This window comes from Conger conger, chromosome 14 (genome assembly GCF_963514075.1).
Source record: "Conger conger chromosome 14, fConCon1.1, whole genome shotgun sequence".
NCBI lineage: Eukaryota > Metazoa > Chordata > Actinopteri > Anguilliformes > Congridae > Conger > Conger conger.
In genome coordinates this window covers 10,201,147-10,227,918 of record NC_083773.1, presented here as the reverse complement: position 1 = coordinate 10,227,918, position 26,772 = coordinate 10,201,147, and the positions used below count along the sequence as shown (strand labels likewise).

The following is a 26,772-nucleotide window of genomic DNA, read 5'->3' as shown; positions in this document are numbered from 1 at the left end:
GAAAGCAATGAATACAACTATTTAACACAGGTTTCAAGTCTGAATATGAACAATATGTCAAAATATTATATCATAATTTTATGTTCTGCTTATAGTAGTCTAAAGGGAAAATGTTCGCAAGCTTTCCTCGGGCAAAGCTATACTTGTTTGTTTCATGTTCAAGTAATTCTGAGGCAAGACCCATCTAAGCGTATCTAAATAAATACATCTAGCAGCAGTGCCAGAAATGACATGAACATATAACATGAAATAATACACCCTGTAATATATAAAATAACATACCCCATAATATAACTATAAAGTAAAACAATACACCCTGTAATTTGAAAAATAAAATAGGCTACAGGTTTTGGTCGCCTTTTACGAAAATTCCCTTTAACAGGTTTGCTTACATGCGAAAAATAGCCGACGTGATGATGTCATAAATATTCCAACTGCGCATGGCGAAGTTTAATCGAGTTTTTGAGCATGTTAGCTACTTTCCATGGAAAGTCTCTAAAACATTGGATTTCTCACATCAAAGTCATGATGACACCCGTTAAATAACGTTTGGACTAGTTTGACACGGGTGTGACTTAATCTTATTTGTCCGGTAGTTCTTCCCTGTGTGTCTACATTTATATACTGTCAATACTGTACATGTACAGTTCTTGTACACATTGAATCTGTATTATTTTGCTAGTGGATGTATTTTATCGAAGATTTGTATGAACACTGACACATTTCCCTGTCCTGTGTAATACCCACCCCCTTATACTTCCCCCGTGCACTGTACACAGTCATTGTGGCATGCAACAGTTTTCCAAGCGTTCGTACACAGCGTCCACCCTCGCCTGCTGTATCTTTGACTCCTCCTTTCCTGTGCACGGTACGTGCTCTGCGTCACTGTGCCTCTTTCTCTGCACACCAGACACATCCATAGACATGGCTCCGTGAGACGGCACATGGCGGCCAACAGCCATGAACCAAAAAAATAACTCACCAAAAAAATAACAAATGCATCTGTAACAACCCGATTTAATTTCTTTTGGATTCTGCAACTCCAAAAACCAACAACGACAACGTTTAGACCATTAACTCACAGTTTCAGGGGAGGCGCTACTTGCAATCCCCATTAGGAACCGTTCATTTTTTTTTACGATTTAAAAAAAAAGCATTTTAGTTTAATCTGTTTTAAAGCAGCCGTCATGGGCGTGCAAGGTTTCCAAGAATACATTGAAAAGCACTGCCCAAGTGCCGTAGTACCGGTGGAGCTTCAGAAGCTAGCTCGGGGGAGCCTGGTTGGGGGCGGCAGGCAACGACCGCCCCAAAGTCCGCTCAGGCTTCTGGTGGATGCCGAAAACTGCCTCCACCGGCTCTACGGCGGCTTTTACACCGACTGGGTGAGCGGAGGCCAGTGGAACCACATGCTAGGTTACCTGGCTGCTCTCGCCAAGGCCTGCTTTAATGGCAACATTGAGCTCCTGGTATGCTTCAATGGCGCCCTGGAGAAAGGCCGTCTTCACGAATGGGTCAAGCGACAGGTGAACGAGAGACAGACAGCGCAGCAGATTGTCAGCCACGTCCAGAACAAGGGGACCCCACCACCAAAGGTCTGGTTCCTTCCCCCGTTGTGCATGGCCCACTGTATCCGACTGGCACTCCTCAGGTTTCACATCGGGGTAAGTACAGCTTGCTGGTTTAATTCAGATTTTTGGTTTGTGGCTAACATTAGCTTTAGGTTATCAGATAGCTAGCCAACTGTCGAACTAACCAAGGCTTTTTGTTGACAGTTAATTTGCAGTATACAGTATACGATTATAAAAGCGCAACAAATACGTTTGACTATCTGAAGTGGGAAAACCAAGGTCACTAACTAGCTTGCTTGCTAGTTTAACAAAATTATGGTGTCACTTTCCTCAAGTAACAACATCCATGGAGCGACTAGTTTTTCGTTAGCTAGAGCTAGCTGTGTTGGTAGCTAGCTAGCGAACTGCCTGTTTACAGTGATGGCTAAGTTGACTAACTAAAAAAACTCCTGATGTGTAAACTAGCAAGCGATATGTATTTACTAAGGTTATAGGAGCTACTGAAAGTTGTTATACTTTCTAATCGATATCATTATAGAAGGGAGGTGCCTGACGTTCTAGACGCCAGCTAGCCAACGTTAGCAAGATTGCAACATTTATTTTTTCTCGCATTTCTGGACGACCCTAGCTAGTGAGGTAACCTAGTTACACTTTGTTGACAGCGTGTTATCTTAAACATTCATGCAGGTTTTCAGAAAATCAGTATATAACGTCAACTAACTATGTAGCCGGCTAGTCGCACTTCAGCTGTAAAATGTAAAGATGGCCATTTAAAGCAAAATCGAAAAGGCCGAATAACTGTCAATAACATAAGTTAGCTAGAAATCACGTTGGAAAAGTTTATCATATGTGACTAGCAATAAGCATCTGTTTGTGGAAAATATCGCCTCAAGTTAGCTGGTTATAGCTACTCTACCCCAAAGCGTTATTTCACAAGTGGCGCACAGTAATTTTGATAACGCTCCAGCAATCTCAAAAACATTATGTAGGAATTTATGAATATACGTTACTGTAGGTTCTCAACAACATGGGAATCTACACACACGATCATGTCACCTGCCATTCAATACTTAAAATGGTTTCGTGGTAACCTGTGTTTGTTTTCTCAAAGTTCACACAAGGTTATGCACACAGATGAACCTGAGGCATATGCATTGGAACAATCTCGCAGTCTTTAGTCTTGAAATCTTGTCGAAATTTTCTTCATAATTTACGTCAAACTATTTCCACATTAGTTTATTAAAATGGTTCAGACTCGGGTACTTTTTTTCATCTAAGTATTTCCTGAATCTTCGAATAATGTAGACCGTAGCCACCCTATTCAGCAGGCTTCAAGCTTTATTTATGTATTTATTTGTTTATTGTTTTTACTTAATACTCACTGATGCGGAGTGATAATGTAGACATGATGCAGTATTATTCGGTGTATTTACTTTGGTATGCATTAATGTATTTTTTAAATGAGCCTATTAGCTCTCTATGTGCACTTTTCTCAGATTAAAATGGAGTCCCAGTATTTTTTTAAAGGCATATTGTAATTCCACTGTTTTGGAAATGGATGGAAATATATTTCAAAACTATTAAGACCAATGCAGTTTTTGAATGGTAATCTCAAGAGTTTTCGCTCAGCAAGTAGTGAACTGAGCTGAGGAATTTTTAAACGGCATATTGTGCAAGTGAAGAAGAAGAAGGCTGCAGAATACCGGTAGTGTGTCAGTTTTCTGGAAGTCCCACCTTTGCCTCACTTTAATTGGCTCCCTGGTGGAAGCTTTGGGTATGGTACAGCAGGGAGGAGGGAGAGCTCAGCAATGGGCTCTACGTAGATCACGCGCCACTCCTTCTGTAGGCCACGACCGGCAGCCTTGGACCAAGCTCGCAGGCCCTGTTCGGAAATGGACGAACTGCTGTGGCCTTTAAATGAGGGAGGCGAAAAACTAGCAGATCACTGCATTTAGAATCTGTGCATACATGAAAATTATATTCCAAAACAAAGTAAGAAACCCAATATGATAGACATCATATTTGGGGGGTCTCTATAACAATGTTGTTCTGAATACATCTACATTAGTCAGTATTTTAAAGTGTCATTTCAGCCATTTCTGTGCAGTGATTTTGAAATGGCGGTACCAGTTCTGCACAAGAATGTTTACTACCCAATTCCAATTGAAGTTAGTTTCAGCTACAGACATACTATCTTCTCCAGCCCAGAAATGCAGATATATTTTATTCATTCAGTTTACTAGTCTCTGTTTTTATTTTATCGTGTCATGGGATTTGCTATCATTGACGTGTTTAATGACAGTTTAAGCTCCATATTGGGACTCCGCAATTACAGTAGCAAATTCACATTCAGTAAATAACCAGAGTATTTATACAGCTTAAATGGACCTTGTTTGAATGTACAATTTTGGTTCGGCATTGACTGTTGTGCTGAGTGTGCCTCCTGATTAATTAGGTTTTTATGTTGGTCTGTTCTGCAGGTGGCCCAGAGCATTGAGGATCACCATCAGGAAGTGATAGCCTTATGCAGGGAGAATGGGTTTCACGGCTTGGTGGCCTACGACTCTGACTACGCCTTGTGCAACATCCCCTACTACTTCAGTGCCCATGCTCTGAAACTGAGCCGAAATGGCAAGAGCCTCACCACCAGCCAGTACCTGATGCACGAAGTTGCCAAGCAGCTCGATCTCAATCCAAATCGCTTTGTCATATTCGCTTCACTTTTAGGTAGGTTTAGTGACAAGTAACCTGGGTTGTCTTATAGCCACCCCCTCCCAAGATCAATTTTTTTTTTTTCATATACATCCTGTCACAGCGCAGGTTTTTAAAGTTCTAGAATGTTCTGTGTGCTTTTGTATCACCTGCTCACTATTATCTCATTCCTTTCTCCCCATTTTTCATGCAGTATCTCTTTAGCCGCAAAAACTTATCATTTATATTTCCCACACGGATGCATAGCACTGATATAGTCACTGGACCACAAGCTTTTAGGAACTGATGCAGTTATCGAGACCCTCTTCTTGGGAAAAAATTGCCTGTGTCTGGTAGCTCCATTGGACACTTGTTGACACATGTCTGGTCAAGTTACTGGGATGCGGTATTTAAATGAGCCAAGTGGATTCTCCAGAGAAAAGTACCTCTGCGCATCTTCTGAGAATTAGTCATCCCATTTTCTCTTTTATGGAGTAGATTTGGGTTCATGGACAGAACAGTGATATTTTCAGGGGTTTGAAAGTATACATTGAATTTAATGCATTTGAAAAGAGATTGACTATTGTTAGCACTTGCAGCAGTCTGCCACGCTTGTTAGTATGACCTTGTTTTCCCTTTGCTGTGAGTGCGTTCAGGTGTAGTCTCTAGTCACCATACAAGAGAAACATCCCTTTCACTACCACCTCTGTTCTTGGCAAGTAGTTGTTTATAGGGCAACCTGTAGCATAGTGGTTAAGGTACATGACTGGGACCCGCAAGGTCGGTGGTTTGATCCCCGGTGTAGCCACAATAAGATCCACACAGCCGTTGGTCCCTTGAGCAAGGCCCTTAACCCTGCATTGCTCCAGGGGAGGATTGTCTCCTGCTTAGTCTAATCAGTGGTACATCGCTCTGGATAAGAGCGTCTGCCAAATGCCAATAATGTAATGTAATATTCTTCATCAGTGTAAGGTTTTTTTCTTTGAAATAAAATAGGAAAATCCATCCTTAATGGAAAACTGTCTATTCCTTTTGGTCGTATTGAGGTGCTGAGTTCATATAGCGTCTACATGCAATAAACCATGTGGTAATTGAAATGGCATACATTTGATCGCAAACTGTGGTCTGCATTTAAATTCTTTAGTCCTATTTGTAGTTTAGTTGCTACAAATAGGACTAAAGAGACTGTTTGAGAGTAATTTGTTTCGGCTTTCAGTGATTTGAGCAATTATGACATTTATATCTCTTATTTCCATTGGCTACGGTATTGACGTTGGGTGGAAATTAACCCAGAGTTGTGGTTCCTGTGTCTTACAGACCATTGTAGAAACTGGCTGTAATTGCTGCTAATTCCACAACACAGAACGTGTTGGCCTACAGCCACCAAGGCCTAGAAAATTGTAACCGTTCCCACTTTACTTTAACTGGAAGTCATTTGGTCCTGTTTTACAGGTAATCACATACTGCCTGATGAAGACTTGGCTGCCTTTCACTGGAGTCTACTTGGGCCAGAGCACCCATTAGCATCACTGAAGGTAATGCGTAACCGGGATACACACATTCATCCGCTCAGAGAGAGAGGCTCACAGTGCTCTAAGAATGGTCACGTGCATGAGGCAGCAGATGGTCTAATTGTATACTCGGTTAACACATTATATTTGTCTGTTAGTTGTGAGCTGTGATTTTTCCCTGACAGTGCAGCAGAAGTGCTCGATTTTAGCTCTGTGATTCAGGACTGCGTGCTTATCTGCGCTCTTGCGTTTTTATTAAATTTCACAGGAGTAGCGACAGGTCTTCTTCACTACATTATTTTCATGAATATAATTGATTGTATTACTGTGCTTTTTTATTGTATTATTGTTTGCTTTTTCTTGCATGTGCTTCACACACAAGACTTGTTCACATTCCGTTTGAGGCTTTGTATGATAGCGGAGGAAGTGGTTTCCTTGACAACATGGAGTAAAATGAGGCTTGACAAGTGACGCATTAGTGCAATGCAAAAAGCACTTGCAGCGCTAGCCTACACTTGCACTCCTGTATCTAGGAGACCTAATACGCCAAGCAATGTAATGCGTGGTAAAATAATAAGCAGTACATGGCTTAGCATGTTAGCACCTCACAGGTAGGCTCCTGCACGGAGCTGATGGCTGCCTGGCAGATGGATTTGTTTGTTCAATTAAAGGGCCGGACCGTAGCGACCGCTCTGCTTGTATTTTCGCGAGATGTGAAACCTGCATTATGCAATGTCTTATGACTTTTAGCCTATTTGTGTGCCTTAAGTAGATGCACGTAGAGGCTGAGGATTACGGTTAAGATGCATTATGTTCTGATTCTATTGTGGAACCTGAATCGGTAGGCCACAGAAAACCTTGCAGTGTAATCCCGCAACAAACGTACTAGCGTGTCTGTTATTTATTTGCTGTTATTTGTTTGCAGTACATGGGTATTTCTGCCTTGTAAGCACCGTGAATCGTTAATCTACACACCACTCTCCTTTGGGCACAACAGATATAGCCTTTTAGTTTTGTATCTTTGCTGGTAATGTAATTGAAGGTCACATCCGACCCATCCGTGCTTGTACTTTGGTTTGGAATGTAATGGAAGGTTGTGTCTGATGTATTCCATTTGGCGTCTTTGCTGGGAATTTAGTCAAAGGTCATGTCTGGTCCTTTCAGTGTTGTCTCTGCTGGGAGCGTAATGGACGGTCTGCTCTGATGTGTGGAGTTTTCTGTCTGTTTTGGGAATGTAATGAAGGTGATATCTGCTGACAGGTACGCGCGCACCAGCTTGTGCTCCCTCCGTGTGACGTGGTAATCAAGGCTGTGGCTGATTACGTCCGTAACTTGCAAGATATCAACGACTTGGAAGCCATTGCAAAAGACATCTTCAAGCACTCACAGGTACAGTAATGAACCACACAATATCGGTGACTACTTTCTTTTTAATAATCGTAATCTAGATATAACTCCAGTATTTCCTGTAGGTTCCAACATTTTTGGAACAGCATAGCTTTGTAATACTGCTTTTGCCATTGGTTGCCCCCCCCCCCCCCAAAAAAAATACACATAGGCTTCTGGAAATTGTAACTAACTCTAAGTCAGTACCTACAGCTTCTGGAAAATGCACTCCAGAATTTGAAAAAAGTTGAAAAGAGATTATGAACCTGTAAGAAGTTTAGGCACTAAAGCTAGCTGATGAGAGGAGTGATATCTGCAACATTTATCTTTATATCACAGCGGTGCCAAAGATCGCAGCCCAGTGAAACTGCTCATGTTTTCTTCCAAGCTTGCTGAACTAACTTCTCTTCTGCAGAGCCTCCAGTATTTCAAATGTTCTTCACATAGTACACAATGGTTATCTTGGATGACAAAAACATGTTGCAATGAAATTATTTACCAAATATGTATTTTATTTCATTTTAATCGAATGTCCCTTATGTTAAGATAAATACTGTATTGAGCTCAGGGACAGTGAAAAATGTATTTGTTTGAGGTTAGGATTTTACAAGATATTAAGATTTTAGTGGTGTGAAAGCTTAGGGGGAGTTATTACATTGAGTGGGTACATTCATAAATGCTTGTTGATTGTTCAGGGACCAAATGGTGATTGGGTATAGGCTTGTGTGATATAAACATTTTTTCATTTGTTTATTTTAATCCGGCTGTTTCCTATTGTAGTCCAGAACCGATGACAAAGTTGTTCGATTTAAGAAAGCAGTGGAGTACTACTCCGCAGCCAGCAAGCCCCTTCAGTTCTCTCCCTATTTAGGTAAGTTCACGAATCTATATGTACCTCAACAGGTGAGACTCAGTAAGTCAATGCGTGTTGTCTGTAAATCTTTAACCGTGCTATCTTTATTGTTTTATTAATATAGGTAATGGGTGATATTGCATATCATCTGCTTTAGGCCGTATTTAAAAAAAAAAAAAAAAAAATTAAAAAAAATTCTTAAAATGTTAAATGTGCTTTCCCTGACATATGTTGATTGCATTCAGATATCTGCGCTACCAGTACTAATTCAGACCCACAAGTCTCTGTGGGTCTGAATTGGTATGTGGGGTACAACAGAGGCACATCTTTCATTTCCACTGGTCTCAATCATTTGTATGATTGCCTGACCTCACTTAATAGGGGTAGCCACAACCTGCCCTTGTCAAACCTCTGTTTCCACGGAATCAGCAAGTCGGTGATTAAGTTTGGTGCTACAGACATGTGCTAGACCACAGAGTTGCTTGGTATTTAAAAATCGCTCGCCTTTCTTCTTTGTTGGTCCCGTTTCAGTTTAATTTGGGTTGCCTGGGCATAAGAAGCAGGTTTTGTTTTCGGCGAGCAGGAGGAAGCCATGGCAGTAATGTGAGAAATATTCCCAGTTGCTCCAGACCTTGTGTGCACATTGGAATGGCCGCTATGCACTGTGCATACAAATAACCTGCTTTAGAAAGGCCCTTTGCACAGTGGCAGCTCCTTTGCTTTGGAAGTTTTGAAAAAAGCTTGCTGCTGACCTCAAAACAGCAGTGAACCGCTTTCTTTGAGTAGCTCTTTAAATGAAGTGAAATATAAAATGTTTTTAAATCGTGTAAACTGGTCACCCCCGAAGCGTTCTCAAAGTTGCCTAGTGATCACGGTTTGGAGTTGATGATGCACACATGTTTTGTCCTTGCATTATACAGCATTCCACATAATAGATAATGTGGATTGTGGTCGGTGCATTGAAATGTTATTATTATTAACTGCTGGAAGTAGTACATGTGTGTGAGCGCGCATGTTTGTGCTTGTGTGTGTGTGTGTGTGTGTGTGTGTGTGTATATATGCATATGTGTGTGTGTGTGTGTTACAGGGTTGTGTGCAGTGTAACATAAAACGTTCAACTGCTACAAGTAGTACATGTGTGTGTGCGTGCTCGCATGTTTGTGCTGGTGTGTGTGTGTGTATATATGTATATGTGTGTGTGTGTTATAGGTTTGTGTGCAGTGTAACAGAAAACTTTCAACTGCTGCAAGTAGTACGTGTTTGTGTGTGCGCGCGCGCATGTTTGTGCGTGTGTGTTATATGTTTGTGTGTGTGTGTGTGTGTGTGTGCGCGCGCGTGTGTGTTATATGTTTGTGTGTGTGTGTGCGCGCCCGCGCGCATGTGTTATATGTCTGTGTGCAGTGTAACAGAAAACGCTCCTTGTTCTCTGATGCAGTCAGACCAAATCAGATTGGAGTGCCTGCTGCAGTGCCACAATATGTACCTCCACAGATGCTGAACATTCCACAGATCCCCCTCCCTGTGAAGTCTGGGGTGAGTCCCTCTGTCCTGTCTTCTGCAGGGATACTATTGTGTGTGTGTGTGTGTGCGTGTGTGCGTGTGCGTGTCTCTTAGGGTGTATCTGAACCCGAATGCCCTATTTGGAAATGCTGAGATAAATGTTTACAGATATTTTAAGTTGTGTTGAAGTTCCTGAAGGTATTGGGAGGATAAGAATAGCGGAGGAAGTGAGCGTTAAACAGGAAATGAAACAGCAGTACTTTCTCAAGGTGTAGACAGAATTTATTTTCATATGGCTTTTTGTGCTGCAGAATTATTCAAGTGGTAAATAATATTGAATTATGATCCATCAGTAGCCATTGTTCTCATGAATGCTGGTGTAGAAGTTCAACAAATGTCTATGCTGCCTGATGGTTTTAGTAAGTTTGTTTATTCTGTATTTAATGTATACTCTGTGTGTTTTAGTAAGTTTGTTTTATGCTGTATTTAATGTATACTTGTGTGTGTTTTAGTAAGTTTGTTTTATGCTGTATTTAATGTGTACTCTGTGTGTTTTGGTAAGTTTGTTTTATGCTGTATTTAATGTATACTCTGTGTGTTTTGGTAAGTTTGTTTTATGCTGTATTTAATGTATACTCTGTGTGTTTTAGTAAGTTTGTTTTATGCTGTATTTAATGTATACGCTATGTGTTTTGGTGGGGCTGTTGCAGGTCCAGCAGCTGCCTGGCCAGAATGCCTACTCCACCCCACTGGTCGAGGCCGGCCTGGCTCTGGATCCAGTGGGGAAAGGCCTCCCGGATCAGAACAGCTTCAGCAACATTCCTCACGAGGGGAAACACACGCCGTTGTACGAGAGGTCCTCTCCCATCAACCCCGCCCAGGGCAGCAGCCCCAACCACACGGAGCCCGCCTTCTTCACCACCTCCTCCACGTCCTCCTCCTCCGAGGCCGATGACAACACGGGCACCACCGCCAAGTGAGTGGAGCCGGCGTCCAGTTAGTGCGGTTAGCTTCCTCTTGCATTATTTCTGTCACCCGAAATTCAGCAGTTGGCAGGACAAGTCAGGGAGAGGGGAGTACTAGTGCCTGTAAAAGTGAGGACACTGGTCTGCGAGTATCTTGTAACTGTTAAAAATCATGGCGTCAGAAGGCATTTTTAATTATAGCTTTTTATCCTTGGGTTTAGGGACACTGTAGTTTCGGTTGTATAGCAGCTAATTTTAAACTGATGCACTCTGGGTTCATGTCTGTAGTCCTTTGAGCACAGCTGAATGTATACTCTGTATATTGTGTGTCCCCTTTTGTTCAACACTGACCGTTTCGAAGTCACTGTGACATTGTCGTACCGCTGCCTCTGCGACCAACACACAATTATTCATTTCTCCCAACACTGGAGGCATTTACAGTTCTAGGTGGGATTTTCTGGAACTGAAAATGTTCTTAACTGTACCATCCACTAACTGTGGTGGTGGATATCCACGCAGTCACGCCATGTCCATAATTATATTATGTTGGATGTATATTTAGCTTGATGCTTTGCTGTTAAAAATGGCTAAATGTTAAAATGTTCTTTTTATTACAGCCATATAAGTGACCATAAAGGAGGCTGGGACAAAGCCGGAAGTCAGTCTGCAAGCATACCAGAGGGTGATACGGGAGACCACATTAAAGTAAGTTTTCATTTGAAGATCCGACCTTGATGTTACCAAAATGTCTGTGACACACTTAAGACACATTATTCTGTTGCTATGATCTAACAGCAGTGACATGTATTGCTCATACATATGTGTCTCTTCCCAGTAAAGCAGATATGAATGGCCAAGTAGTAATAACAATAAATAATATATAATAATAATAATATTTTTATTTATGCTACTATTTAGTGAGCTGTTTTGAAATGTAGTTTGAAACAAATCATCCAAACTGTAGCGCAGTGATAGGTTGTTGCATTTCTGTTATTTCTGCTTAATAGGATTGATATCAGGCATGGCTGGGATGCAGCTTTTGCAGGCCTCAAACCCAACCCCCACCTTATGTTTCAGCTTGACTTCAGTTATCCACTCCATTATAGCTGAATTGGGAGCTGCACTGGGGGAAAGAAAACTGTAATTATTGGTTTGAGGCATCAATATATAAAGTCTTCATATATAAAAAACCCCCCCCAAAAAAAAAAAACCCATAGTTCATTCCTTCTCACATTGGCGTTTTTGTGGCGACGTTGTTTGTGTTGGTAAGTGTGTCCTGTATATGCTGTGTTAAACGAGTGGTGTGTGGTGCAACGTTCCCACCGTGTGTTCACACTTGATGACCTGTGGCGTGTCTGACGCAGGCATGCCGAATACGGAACAGCAAGCCCGTAAAATCCAAGGAGCGTCTTTAAAATGAGGTTTGATATGTTGTTCAATATTTCTTTCTCAGACAAGATTGTTGGTTGTCTCTAGGCCATTTTCAAATACACTACAGCACTTGTGCTCCTGTCAAATTGCTTTGTTTCGAATGGAGCTCTGGTATATGGAGTGTGAAAACGAACTTTTGTGACTACCAGTGACCACAGACCACTCCAAAACTGAAAAATGGATAGGCAGTTTTATTTTGAAAAAAAAAAAAAAAGAGCAGTTGGTATTCATGGTCTTACCTAGCTTCTTATTAAAAGAAGCGCATATGCCGCCTGTCCCAGAGACAGCCTGCTCACAGTGCATGTGATGAGCTGTTTCGATCACTTGAGTTTGCAAGTGAGGATGTGCTTTGGTTCTGGAGTCTGGTTCTGGGTCGTATTTCAGACACGGAAAATGCATGGTTGAAGATGAGAGGTTTTGAAGTTTAATCAATCTATCAATCCATCTTTGAAGTGTAATCAATGCTCCAAACAATTTTTCAGCCTGTGTGAGTCCTTGAAATAAACACGCACAAGCATTTACTTAGTTTTTGCCACCCGGTTGAGGGAATTTTGAGTGCTCGCTTGGGCTGTGACGCATAAACAGAAAAGCTGCTTCCAAGCCAAAAAGTGTTAATTGCTGATGATTGTTGATGAATTTCCATATTTTCTTGGACAGTTCCAAAATGTGGTGCATACTTGGCGATTGTGGATGCATATTTATAAACCTCATTTGCCCACGTGTCCATGAGAGAGTTACGGATAGTAAGAAACAAAGATTGTAAATACTAGAACCATGACCTCTGCGTATAGCCAAAGTGGACATAAAATAATCGACGGAGCACAAAATGGAAAGCGATGCTTGCCGGCTTGGCTATCCACTTTGTCTAGCTGACTAACAAGATGGTCTTTTTGAGATTTACAGTGCAGTCCGTAAATATCTGGACAGAGGTACAGTTCAGTTCTTTGGCAATCAAATGCCTAGAAATAATGAAAGCTTTCTTTTACCTGCACTAAGGAAGCGATTTACACCAGACTAATTAGAAAGAGCTGAAAAGTCAACTGTCCAATTACTTTTGGCCTCCTAAAATGGACTGTTTTAAAGGGATGTAATTCCTACATCACCCAATATGGATATAAATAGCCTCAAATTAAAGCTGACAGTCTGCACTTTAACCTCATTTTCATGGTTTCATTTCAGATCTAAAGTGTGGTGCCAAAAGCACAGAACTTGTTACTACTGTCCAAATTACGGACTGCACTGTTTGTTCCGTACATCAGCGTATTATTTATTATTTATTTTATTTTTATTTTTTCCTTTCCCGTCCTCACTTGTACCTGGTAGATACACCGGAACGGTTCGCATCAGATAAATACACATTTACAGAATGTGGCTTGCAAGACTGCTGGCAGATGTTAGCTTTGTTTATCTTCAGAGGGGTTGATTCCTGTGAGGGCGTTGGCGTTGTAGGGTCAGCCGAGCGGGTAACGTCCGGGATGAGGCAGGCGAGGGGCTGACATTAGCGCTCGCGTGTCAGGCAGCACGCTCAGTAACTGGCCTCCCTCTCCGTCTCCAGGTGGAGGACGCCTCGCTGACCTCTCCACTGGGCCCGGCGGGAGACGCCGGTCACCTGGGCATCAACGCGCAGATCCCCTCCCTCCTCTCCATGCCCACCCGGAACCACATGGACATCACCACCCCCCCTCTGCCCCTGGTGGCCCCCGAGGTCCTGAGGGTGGCGGAGCACAGACACAAGAAGGGCCTCATGTACCCCTACATCTACCACGTCCTCACCAAGGTCAGGAAGCCTCCTGAGTCTAAATGTGTGTGTTTTATGTGTGTTTACATCGGGTAGTTGCACTCAAAATCTATTTTTTATTTGCTGTAAACATTGTGTGCCCATTTTAGGGAAACATTTTAATCTGTGCTGTTGTTTCAGCATTTCTGAAGTAATATCATTTTTGCATAAACTGGTAGAAAAGCATGTTCTGCTGCCCTCTAAAGTTAAAAAAAAAGATATATATTTTTTCATGATTTCAGAGTACCCTTTTCGAGGTTCCTTTACATCATACCGCTGTCAATCTAGATGTGTGGGAATATTGTTGACACACTTTAAAAAAAAAAAAAAAGAAGAAGCACCTGATTGGTTGGAGAATACATTATGCAAATGAGACGGACCCATGTACTCCACTCACCCCAGAATGCATTTTTCAAAATAGTGTAGTAGGCGGAGCCAGACTGAGGATTCCTGAAAATGATAACTTTCAAGCAAATGTGTTGATTGCCAACACATACCATTGTATACAGAGAGCATTATATTATTCTGGTGAAAATATGTTTCTTCATGATTTAAAGTTCAGTAGGCTGTAGTCTTTAAAACAGTTATTTGATCCAGGTCTCACTTATTGAGGCCAGTTTTCATTTGGATCTGGCTAGAAGTGCATGATTGAGTTGTCGGTGGTAGCAAAGTTTCTGGTGCGTTACTTTCACTGTCCCCTGGCTGTGTCATACTCCTCATAAGAACTCATAAGTTCATAACAGCATTTCCAACACAGCGGGTGCCGAGCTGTGAAATTGGGAGTACACTGTAGAAACTTGAAAGTCTCACTTGATGACAACTCGCTGTGCTAAAACAGCACAGGCAGGTAATATCTGATCACTGATTAACGCCAAGCTGACGAGGGAGCGAAAGCGCTAAATAATTTGTGCGCGTTGTGTACGTTTATCGACGTGGGTTCCCTTCTGTCCTTTCGCAGGGCGAGATAAAGATTTCCGTCACCATCGAAGACGAAGCTAACAAAGACCTGCCGTCTGCGGTGCAACTGTACCGCCCCATCCGTCAGTGTGTTTACGGAGTCCTCTTCAGCCTGGCCGAGGCCAAGAAGAAGGCTGAACGGCTCGCCATGCGGAGGAACAGACTCCCAGAGTGTGGGTGCCCCGTCCGTCCCAAACTCGGGCATTACACGCACGTCCAAGGACCCCGGCCAAGTGCCCGACATAAATAATACACTGGAAAGCAGTTGCATTTCGAGCCAACGTTACTACTTTCTGGTGTGACTGAAGTGACAGTGTTCTGGAGCATATACTGTACCTTAGAGTAATGTATAAAGACAGCGATGCCAATATATACCTCTGGGAGAAATTCTGCCACACAGGGCACCAGGAAGTGCAATAGTTTTGCTCATGCTCATCTGTATCCTTGGTCACATGCCTGGTCACATGTACAATCAGGAAAACGCAGGGTAATTGCATGCCTTGGTGGATGAACCAAAACATTTTTGGCAGTTGCCCAGTTTATGTGGGAAATAAAAAAGATCTCTACTTTATCTTTGCGTGCTATGGAAAAACCTCTAAAATATGTAGTATAGATCAATATATGAGTGGAATATTTTTCCTTTCAAACATGGGGAAAAAAAAGTGTCCAATGTGTATCATTACGGGACATCTTCATATCAATTGGCGAAAATGATAGCTCGACAGCTGGCCCCTTGGCATATCCAGTGTGTGGACTCTTCCTCTTTACTCTGCCCTATCCAACCGCCCAATCACACGCTCTAGACGTGCAGGTCACCCCCTCCCGCGGTGCGCGTGTCTTACCTCCCCCTCCCGCCCCCCTGCAGATCCCCCCGTGATCATAAAAGAGTGGGCGGCCTACAAGGGGAAGTCGCCCCACACCCCCGAGCTGGTGGAGGCGCTGCCCTTCAGGGAGTGGACCTGCCCCAACCTGAAGAAGCTGTGGCTGGGCAAGGCTGTGGAGGACAAGAACCGGAGAATGAGGGCCTTCCTGGCCTGCATGCGCTCCGACACCCCGGCCATGCTGAACCCAGCTCACGTCCCCACGCCCCTTATGGTGCTCTGCTGCGTTCTGCGGTGAGTCCCCCCCCTCCAACCCCCTCCCCACGCCACCCAACACCCCCCCTCCCCACGCCCCTCATGGTGCTCTGCTGCGTTCTGCGGTGAGTCCCCCCCCCCCCCCCCCTCCAACCCCCTCCCCACGCCGCCCAACACCCCCCTCCCCACGCCACCCAACACCCCCCTCCCCACGCCCCTTATGGTGCTCTGCTGCGTTCTGCAGTGAGTCCCCCCCCCTCCAACCCCCTCCCCTCGCCACCCAACAGCCCCCTCCCCACCCCACCCAACACCCCCCTCCCCACGCCCCTTATGGTGCTCTGCTGCGTTCTGCGGTGAGTCCCCCCCCCCCCCCCCCAACACCCTCCCCTCGCCACCCAACACCCCCCTCCCCACGCCACCCAACACCCCCCTCCCCACGCCCCTTATGGTGCTCTGCTGTGTTCTGCGGTGAGTCCAACCCCCTCTCCTCGCCTCCCAACACCCCCCTCCCCGCCCTTTATGCAGTGGTGGACGAAGTACTGAAGCCCAGCTCTTCACTAAAAGTAGAAATACCCTCGGTGAAGTCTTACTTCAGTAAAAGTAAAAGTAGTCTAGGTTACTCTATGTAAATTTCTACTTTGTTGTAGAAGTACAATTTCTTCCCAGCTTTATGCTAAGCTAACACGTTTTGCTAACATGGAAATTCAGCCAGTGAATGCACAGAAATGAAAAAGTCTCTGTAAGTGGGGGAAAAAAGGTATATTTTCCATTTCGTTGCTGTTTTCCTTTAAGTACCAAAAGTTTAAAAAAAGAAATTAAAAAAAGAAGGAAAAACAGCCTAGGTAAATTTTTATTGACTAAGATTTTACCAAGGGCATTTCTACTTTTACTGAAGTGTAGGATCTCTGCACTTTGTCCACCACTGCCTTTATGAATGAAGAACTGTTCACGTGACTGGACAAACTGCCACGTTTCATCTTTTAAGAGTTCTCCCCCATCTACTTACAGAACCATTTTTACTACAATTAATTTAATTCAAAGTAATATTACATTTTTGAAGTGCGTTGTGTGCATAACATACAAGATGCAGATAGAGATAATTCAATCAGTTCCTGTATTTTTTAATACCTTATCCTTTGTGTTTTGCTTCAGGTTTATGTTACAATGGCCAGGAGTAAGAATTTTGCGTCGTAACGAACTTGACGCTTTCCTAGCCCAAGCACTTTCTCCTAAACTATATGAACCTGACCAGCTGCAGGAACTGAAGGTGATTTTGTAGAGAATGATATATGAGGCCGGTCCTGGAAGTACTCAATAGATCCCACAACTTGTTTTACGTTTGGACCATGAATGTTCTAATTGTGAAAAAATTCCTTGGCGCATTTTCAGTTCCATGCTTTTTGGGTCTGTAACAGAAACTATCAACATTGTTCCAAGCCGTCCCATGATTATGAAATGGGTGACCAAAAAGAGAATTGTGGGTTATTGAGTTTTCAGAGGGCGTTCTTCATATATCATTATTGGCTTAAAAATACTTCTGTTTTATTTCTTGCTTAGAAACACAGCTTTAAATGCTTTTTACAAGCATGTTTCCTTTAAGAAAAAAAGCTTTTGAGGATCAGATGCTTCCACCTTTGCTTTGAGTGAGAGGAATGTGTGGAGGTTGTGCTTCAGTGTGTGTGCACTGCGTACCCGGCTGATTGCCCTGCTCTGGGTATGGTCACACCTCTGTGTGTGGTTCGGTTGTCCGTTTCGAATGATGGCAGGTATGTTCGGAGCGCACATGTTCACCACCCGCGCTACAGTAACCATGTGCTTCGGTCATGCTGGTCTGACTGTGTCCATGGTTGACTGGCTCTGTGTTGGTCCTGCTGGACCTGGCGCTTGGTGCTCTGTGTTAGGCTGACTGTAGGCTCCTCTGCCTGGCTTTGTGTGCTGGCTCTGGTGGACCCTGTCTGCCTGATTTGCCCCTGCTTGCTCTGTGCTCTGATCCTGGCTGAGTCATTCTTGGTGGGTGGGGGAATTTGTGTGTGTGTGTGTGTGTGTGTGTGTGTCTGTGTGTGTGTCTGTGTGTGTGTCTGTGTCTGTGTGTGTGTCTGTGTGTGTGTCTGTGTCTCTCTGTCTGTCTCTCTGTCTGTCTGTCTGTCTGTCTGTCTGTGAGTGTGTACAGTATATGCGTGATTGCGTGCGTGTGTGTGAGCGTGTTTCTGTCCCTGTGTGTGTGTGTGACAGGTGAGGCCCTGTGCGTTCCCTGTTGAGCTCCTCTCCTTGTGCCTGCAGATAGACAGCCTGGACCCCCGTGGTGTCCAGCTGGCTGCCCTGTTCATGAGCGGGGTGGACATGGCTCTGTTTGCCAACGACGTGTGCGGCCAGCCCATCCCCTGGGAGCACTGCTGTCCCTGGATGTACTTCGATGGCAAACTGCTCCAGAGCAAACTCATCCGGGCCAACAGGGACAAGGCCCCACTCATCGACCTCTGTGATGGTCAGGTAGCTATTCCCAAGCATTCTGTAACTCTTTCTCTCCCTCCTTCTCTCTCTCCCTCACTTGCACATGTGGACACACACACACACACACACATAACCATAACCTGTAATATGCTTATGAAATCTTCAAATATTAGTTGTGTATAGAAACATTTTTGTTGACATATTGAATTTTAACACTTTTTTAGCTGTAAATATGTTTGTATTGAAACATTTGAATCCATGCCATGATGTAAACGTTTCTGAAATAACATCATTTTGGCATAACAAACTGGTAGAAAAGCGTGTTGCTGTCCATTAATGTTTGGAGAAAAAAAACGCAAAAGCTATATAAGGGTTGGGGGTGTTTTTGAAGAGCTGTGAGCTGGGGTTCACAGACTCTCTTGTGTTTCCCAGGCCGAATTGGTCGCTAAAGTGGAGAAGATGCGTCAGAGCATCCTGGAGGGGCTGAACTTCGCCCGCCCGCCGCACCCTGTCCCGTTCCCGCCGCCCCACGGCATGCCTTTCTACCCCCCCAACACTACTTTCTACCCCCCGCCCCCCATGCCCCCGCCTCAGGGCCGGGGGAGAGGCATGCCAGGTAAGGTCGCCACGGCAGCCCCGCTGTGTGCCCGGCGACCGCGGTGGTCGCCACGGCAGCCCCGCTGTGTGCCCGGCGACGGGGCCGCAGCGCTTGCACTCTGAGTTCGGCTGTGGAATGCGGTGAACACACGCACTGGTCTCACAGAAGCCCGTCTGTCCAGATGGGGATTGTGAAACATGCCACTAGCATAATTGGGCTGTTGTGTCCAGCTCTGGATGTCGGACATTTTAAAATTGACTTTTTTTTTTTTTTTTTTTTTTCTGATTTCCTCTTTCTAGGCCTTCAAGCCATTCCTTCACAGGGTGGGAAGCTGGAGATCGCGGGCACCGTGGTGGGCCAGTGGGCCGGCACCCGGCGTGGGCGGGGCCGGGGGGGCTTCCCCATACAGGTGGTGTCTGTCGGTGGACCAACAAGAGGGTAAGCCTGGCCCACTGACAGGAGTCCTTTACAGCGAGCTCACAGTTCCTTTGTGTTCCGAATCAGTCGCAAGTTATAACTTTGAACTTTGGCTTTGTACACATCAGTAAAGTATCGGTGTAATTGTGGAATGTTTTTTTATATTCAAGACCTAAAGTAACCGCAAAGTTTGTCACATGATCATAGGTCACTAGGGCTGCAGGAACCTGTTAAAAATCATATACTGCATTTCTTTTCTTTTTTTCCTGTGTGCTCCTGAATGATTGGCTGATTGTACATGATTGTTGTACTGAAATGCTAAATGTGTGTACTTTATTAATGTTTCAATGGAACCAACCAAAATCAGACATTAATAAAAGAAGATCAAGATTTCGTAATTATTGGTTTAGTTCTGGGTGCATCCACCTCTGGCAAGGATAACAGCATGGAGTCTTTTCTTTTAATGGCTGACAAGGTTAAGGAACATATTTGGAGAAATTGCTCTCATCTGACCTCAGCACTTTCATTCAGTCATTATTAAAGGACAAAGTAAGACCCAAGTTTTAGGTCTGATACAGCATCGGCATGTTTGGCATCGAAACCAATGTGTAAAAGTAGAGGCAGTTAAATATGGTGATGGGTCAGTGATTGTTTGGGGCTGTTTTTCAGCAAGACAATGACCCAAAGCATACCTCAAAATCCAGACTGAAATGGTTCTGTGATAACAAAACCTGTGGGCTGAACTGAAGAAGGCAGTTGATTTGCGCAAACACAAGAATGTGAAAGATCTTGCAGAGATCTACATAGATGAGTGGTCTGAAATCCCTCAAATCTGTTCCTTAATGTCAAGCATTACAGGAAAAGACTCCATGCTGGTTATCCTTGCGAGAGGTGGATGCACCAAGTACTAAACTACTAAACCAGGTGTGCCAATGATTGAGATACTATATATCTGAGCCCCAATTCTCTTTTGTTAATGATCAGCTGGATAAAATAAGGCCCTCATTACTACAGTGAGAACTGACCATTAGGGTCTCTCACACACTCACACAGATATACAGTCAGTGACCACATTATTAAGTAGACCTGTACACCAGCTTGTTAATGAGCATCCAAAAGCAAGTACCTGCATGAAAGCATGTAAATGTGGTCAAGAGGTTCTGTTTTTATTTAGACCAAACATCAGAATGACAAAGAAATGTGATGTAAAATGTGACAGTGGGGTGATTGTTGGTGCCAGACAGGGTGGTTTGAATATCGCCAGTTCTGTGGATGAAAAGGCCTGACAGGAAGGTGACAGTATGGTTCTATGCAGAAGAGCATCTCTGAACCCACAACCCATTGAACCTAAATGGGTTACAATCAGCTGAAGACCAATAAGTAAAAAAAAAAGAAATAAATAAAAAGTATTTATTAGGAACATTTTTATAGTTACCTATAGTTATTAGAATTTTGTTTGGCTACACATCAGGTGAGAGATTTTACATTGAAATACATCCTTTGTTGAGGCTATTACTCTATTGCAAACCAGTCAGATGTGTTAAATGTTATGTACAGTACCTGAAAAAATTCAGCGCTCCAATGCGAAATAATAGCAAGTTAAAACTATAAACCGTATCGAACATGGCAGGATCTTGCATTTAATTGGCTAAAAGACAGATTAGATAATTTGCAAAGCTGACAATCAGGCAGTGAATAAGACTCAAAATATATACTTTTGGCACTGATATATTATAACAATTGATTACACTTTGAAATTACAGACAAGTACATTAGGGAAATCTCAATACTTTTAATTTTGTTTGCACCTTTTTGACCGTACTCTCTTTTCAACAGTCGTCCAAGAGGTGTGATTTCAACTCCTGTTATAAGGACCTTTAGTCGAGGAGCCAAATACCATGGAAGAGGATTCAAGAGTCAGGGAACATACCAGGTAAGGCATATCTATCATAGAAGAACCAATGTCTCTATAGCTGACCACTTTTTAAGAGTCAAGGTCATCCATTTAATTTGTTCAAGAACTGGTCTGTAACTGCAGCAAGTCCGGTATCTTAAAGAAGTAGGAATCAAATAACGTTCCATGGACTTTGTGTTATTGTGTAGTGTATAAAGTTCTGCCCTTTCACTTTCTATTTTGGTAATGGACGGTCTCTACTCAATGCACAAAAATGTCTCCAAATTCATTGCATCAATTGCCAAAAATTTTCTGAAAGGGAAAAAGTGCCCTAAATTCATCAAGCACACTTAGGCAGTGGAAGGGCATATGCATTTCAATCCTTAAGAACTGTAGGATGCAATTTTCTCCTGTCAAGGTAACTTTGTTGGACAGAATTTATATTTAATCAGATTAAACCAATGAAATACAATTAATTAACTCCTTTCTTATTAGATTACCAGGACAGTAGAAAGTCATCTTGAAGTATATATAAGTAGCTACGGCCTATTTTTCCAGTTTAAAGGCCCACACGCATCAGTGTTCCTTCCTGGTTTTAGTCCACAAAACAATTGCAAAGAGCAGTGACAGGTTTCTTGAAAAGTCCCTAACCCTGCCCCCAGAGCCCAATTCCCCCTCCCCCTCCTGTGGCTAGCTCTCTGTGTTAACATAGACAGTAACGAGTGTAGCTTATGTGGAGAGAATACAGTCGTGAAGGGAAGGGAGCGGGGTCAAGGAGCAAAATAACCGGTAAATGACTAACAACTAACTCATTTTGAAGATCTGCAGGGTTCTTGTGGTGTCGAGGCTTTTGGCTCAGTTTCAAAGAGGCAGATTAGCTGTGCTCAGAGGTTTATATTTTGCAACGTCATCCGACGTCACATCACGTGGGCAATAGTTTTAGAAATGTAATAGATATAGCAGGTAACACTAAAATATGCATACTTACTTTTTTTTTTTTTTTTTTTTACTTGAATCAGTATGGAGCGCAAATCAAAAGCTCCAGGATGATATGAAAAGCGAAATTTAAAAAAATGCCTGTCGGCCTTTAATATCTTCTACGGTTATAAAGCTGAGCTTAATATAGCACGCTTAAAAAAGTGCAACCCAAACAGAGCTCTTAGCATGAAAAGGCAGGTATTTTAAAGGGGTTCTTACTAATGAATGAGAACCAACACTGTCAATGATTTGATGGAAACTCATTTTCATTTGCCAGAAAACTTTCTTACATTCTTGGTAAATCACACAAAGCGGTCATTATTTTGAGCCGCCAGTGGATTAATCCAGAGGGTTTGATTGAATCGCTTGACGTTTGAAGTGCGTTTGATCGAATCCTATACCACCAGTCGGCAGTGGCTGACGGTAGGTATAGCTTATTGGCAGGTAGCGTTAAAGTTGCGGGCTATGATATTTTCTGCCGCGTTAATCCCTTCTTGTGTGGTGTCACAGCTGATTTGCACTCTTAACTGTGCTTTGTCCTGCTTTTTGGGCAGTTCCTGACCCACCGCCTGCATATGCGTTAATTTTACCATCAAAGGATAAACATCAGCTACTAAAGTTAGGTCTGTCAGCTTCACATAAAACCCTTCCACACTCCCTCCTTGTTCTTGGTATATCGCTCGCCATTTCACACTATGGAACAGATACACTCCTAGTATTTTGTATTGCCATTAAATCTTATGTAATAAACGGCTGCGGCAGTCCTTTGGAGACCTGAACTTTTATGGCCAGGTGCAGTGAAACACCCTAACCTTGTAAGACCGCAAATGGTGCAGTCCCGCTACCTTCCTGGGGGCTGTGTGCTGGCGATACATTACCTTTATAAGGGAGGACCTTGCAGCGGAGCTTACTCCCAGTCCAACTGGAGTGGATCTTACTCTGTGATGGAGCTGGGCTCTCCTGCCATGACCATCCCTGGCTATCTTCAACATCGAAGATTCATTCGTACATTCTGCGCGATCCTCTATCCAACAGTGCTGCTTGCTCTGAAATGTACTGTGCTTAAAGACGAGCTGAAACGGAAGATAGAGCGTGGCACTAGCTTCCCTTATATGAGGTATACACGAGTGAAACTGATCTTTCGGGGAAATTTTTGAAGGACAAGGGAGTTGATTTGACTCTGATGAGGAAGGGTTGTGAAAATACACAAGTATTACAATTTATGTCATTTTTTTGGAGTCTATACTTTTAAGACGTGTTCGTATGTTTATGAAGAATCAACTAAATTGAGCTCAGGTTGTCTGAGTGGTGCAGATGTCACAAACAAGGACATTTGTAGTAAGGCACTATTGAGTTTGTATTTCATGAGTTGGCATTCTGTCCTGTTTGGCTAAATTTTCTAAATGGTTAAAGATACATGACCCGATTAACCATCGCTAAAAAAAGAGTTTCCGCCAAAGTGAAACTTGGCAAGACCCACCCTTGACGGGAAACACACTCAGCAGCCTGATAGCTTTTTCACACCACATTACCTGTGAAGACCCTGAATCAGAGTGAACTTCCTGTTATTCAGTCGCGGGGGGTTAAGGGGGAGCGGTTTGGTAGACTAGAGATGCACGACCAGCTGCCTGGTCCGTCATGAGCGCACCGAGGATGTCTCTGTCAAGGAATCTCAGGTCATCAGGTCATAAAATGTGTCCGTTATATTTTGGTGTATAATTGCCCTGTAAGAACTTGGGGAAATTATTGAAGAAATGAAAACTTTGGACTCTCTGCACTACGGCGCACCATTAGAACAACATGACGCATCACAATCAAACGGCACAATCAAACTAAATAAATGCATCTGGAGAGCGGCATACATTACAAGAGCCAGTGCAGTGCATGTGTCAAGAGCTAATTGGCAATTATGTAAGTGGATTCTGTCAACGTGTGGAAAGTCATGCAATATTGCCCTTTTGAACAGCTAGTGTGTACACAAGCCTTGTTATTTAATCAGTTCACTAGACATTATGCATAAATGCCGCTTTGTTGAGGATCATTTGGGGACTAATTTGCTAGCTGGGATTGAACATATTCAATGTACTTGAATGTAACATTGTTGAATCGAGTAGTACTGAATTCAGAGATTTTAGCTATGGGTCCTGACCTGGTGCAGTGCATTGTGGGATACCCAGCATAGTGTAGTGTTCACATGCTATGATATTTCACAAACTGTACATCCAGGTAGCTTGCTATATTTATGCAGCTATAGTTTCGGACATACTAATACTATTTTGACACACTAAATGGTAAACGCAACATGTCTTGTTATATGTTGAGGTTTCTTCTCATGTTGTAAATGGTTCTAGAAAGGATTTTGCTGCAGGATTAATTGGGGCCATTTCTTGTATTGTCATTTATATTTGAAATGGGCATGACTGTCATAATGGAATATGCTATGCCATCTTGGATATGGGCATCTGTTAAGAGGCGTGATTAATTATGGTCGTTATTAATCACTATTTCCTTTCATTGCCTGACCAGAGCAAACCTGCATATGCTGCTTCGGCAAATGAGGTGGGGAAAGAGAGGAAGAAGCCCAAGCCGGAGGAGGAGACGTCCCCCCCGCAGTCGTCAGAAGGGTCCACGGCCGAAAACGGTGTGGAGGGCCGAGAGGCGGACCAGCTGAATGGGAACAACGATGACGGCAGGGCTCCCAAACAACCTGAAAGTGCCTTGAGTTATGACTCTAAAATGTGCAATACTAATCCTCATTTAAATGCACTAAATGCAGACAGCGATTGCCACAGAGACGAAACTGTGGGTGCCTCTGTCTTAAAAAAAGAAGAGTAAACCTATTTTTATAGAGAGGGTGATGGATGATGGAGGGTCTAGGGTCAGGGATATCTGGAAAGATGGAAAGCCTACAGTCGATGTACATTTTTTCCTCGCCGTAAGAGAAAAATGAGGACTTATGAAATTCGGATCCCTCTTTAAAGACAGCAAGATTAAGCAAGGATAATGTCTATCTCTCGGTTCAAAAGGCAATTATACCAGTTACAGATACAATGCTACCAGTATAAGGAGTAAGACAGTTCGCTCCCTCATCACTGATATTAAACACGTTTCAAACTGGTTACGTGAACGTTTTTCTTTTTCTTGAAATACTGAAGCCGAAAAATGCTTTCATTTGGCAGTCTTTAGTACTTATAGGTTGAAATACTCTTTCAGTACCTGGCACCATATATTTGCCATTGTAATTGATTTTGTGTTGTGTCACAGTAAATGCTTTTGAGAATTAAACACATGAAAAAAGAGAAAAAACACAAAACCACATTTCTCAAGTGGGTCATCACTGTGGGTTTATTGTGTTGGAAAAAATGTGCAGAATAATTTCAAAATTAAATAACTGTAGAATAAATACTGCAGCTTAAGTTCTGATGATCTCGGTATACGTCATACTTTTAGCTATATAAGTAACATGTCAAGAAACGGTTATAAATCACCGAAGATGCAAATGATCTCAAAGAAGCTCCGATACATTTTGTGTCAGAAATTGCCATGCATCAGTGATCAATGAATAATGTGGTTTCTTGAATCAAATGTAGAACATTAGTACTACTGTTTCAGCTAAACTTTCTGCATGGTTCATAATTTTAAAAGGTGTGTAGTTATTATGCATGTTGTCCTTTTCTTCCATTCTTACAAGTACTGTGCCCATTTGCAAAATTAAAAAAGGCTAATAATCAGTAATAGTCCTATAAAAGGTGTTAACTGTTTAGTCAGTAACTGATTTGCTCTAACCTTAAATTTTTGTGATTATTGACCTCTGTTGCATTTAATCAAAAAAAAAACTTACAAAAAATTATCTAGCCACTTTAAATATTGTTAACCCTGGTGTACTCATTACTGTATACATTATTGTTCTCTGTTGCTGTTTTATGCATTCATATTAGCAAAACATCTCTGGAAAAAAGAAAAACCTCTCAAAAAAAGCTTTGATCTTAAATGACCCCCCTTTTTCGTAGCTGGAAAACAAGTCAGCAAAGACTCTTGACCTTCCCATTGAGAGTTTAGCATAAGCAAGTAAACCTGTAATCATTTTTGATGTTTACTTTAGTGTTTTCAAACTTATTGTACTTCTAAAACAGAATCGTCACTTAACTTTTTTCATCTAATTCTCCTGATGCTTTCCATCACACATTAGTGATCAGAAATACGGTGTATTCCCCCCCCGTCCCCCGCCCGCAAGAGCTAAATAGGTTACCTTGATGTAAGTTGAACGGAGTTTCTACCTAACTCATGGGTTGTAGAAGAATGAACTACTGTTGGGATTGACTGATTGTTGATGGATTGTGGTGTGGTGTATTTGAAGGCAGTTGAGTGCAACTTACAATGCTTAATAAAAGTCTTTATTCTTTTAGTATAATTTTGACTTTGAATTGTGTTATTTTTTTTAGAGACTGGTCAATTTCCAAAACACTATTACAGCGAATGGTTGGGAAATGCTGATCTCTTTTTCATTTTATAACTGGATCCTGGTTTTGTTAGATTTATATATATTACAATGCATTCTGAATCAGATGAAGTATAACTTCAACATGGCAATTGTAACAAAATTCCACACCAATAATTTAAAAACTAAGCCTTTAAAAATATCTGTTTTCAGTGTAATTAAGGGTTTTTTTCCTGCAGCTTGCTGGGAGATTAGCAATGCTACTTTAATTAGGTTACTTT

At 42.6% G+C, this 26,772-nt stretch overlaps 1 protein-coding gene across 2 annotated transcripts; it reads left to right on the top strand.

Annotated features, from left to right (window-relative positions):
* Nucleotides 1-876: 876 nt before the first annotated feature.
* LOC133109709 (constitutive coactivator of PPAR-gamma-like protein 1) lies at nucleotides 877-26,464 on the top strand. 2 transcript variants are annotated; one of them, XM_061219212.1, is made up of 17 exons: nucleotides 878-1,661; nucleotides 4,049-4,295; nucleotides 5,712-5,794; nucleotides 7,031-7,159; nucleotides 7,937-8,027; nucleotides 9,445-9,542; nucleotides 10,220-10,485; nucleotides 11,092-11,179; nucleotides 13,461-13,682; nucleotides 14,641-14,812; nucleotides 15,505-15,754; nucleotides 16,868-16,982; nucleotides 17,996-18,205; nucleotides 18,599-18,782; nucleotides 19,064-19,202; nucleotides 21,018-21,114; nucleotides 24,580-26,464. In XM_061219212.1, exons 1-17 carry the CDS (start codon nucleotides 1,188-1,190, stop codon nucleotides 24,886-24,888), a joined length of 3,174 nt encoding a protein of 1,057 aa, XP_061075196.1. In that variant the 5' UTR covers nucleotides 878-1,187; the 3' UTR covers nucleotides 24,889-26,464. The 2 variants fall into 2 exon arrangements, with proteins under 2 accessions (XP_061075197.1, XP_061075196.1); XM_061219213.1 differs by lacking the exons at nucleotides 16,868-16,982; nucleotides 18,599-18,782; nucleotides 19,064-19,202; nucleotides 21,018-21,114; nucleotides 24,580-26,464 and having other exon boundaries at nucleotides 877-1,661; nucleotides 17,996-18,106.
* Nucleotides 26,465-26,772: the final 308 nt, after the last annotated feature.

Coding starts and splice junctions, on each gene's coding strand:
- LOC133109709 (XM_061219212.1), top strand. CDS start 1,188: ATGGGCGTGCAAGGTTTCCAAGAATACATTGAAAAGCACTGCCCAAGT. Junction 9,543..10,219: donor CCCTCCCTGTGAAGTCTGGG/GTGAGTCCCTCT, acceptor GGGCTGTTGCAG/GTCCAGCAGCTGCCTGGCCA. Junction 18,206..18,598: donor TCGACCTCTGTGATGGTCAG/GTAGCTATTCCC, acceptor TGTGTTTCCCAG/GCCGAATTGGTCGCTAAAGT.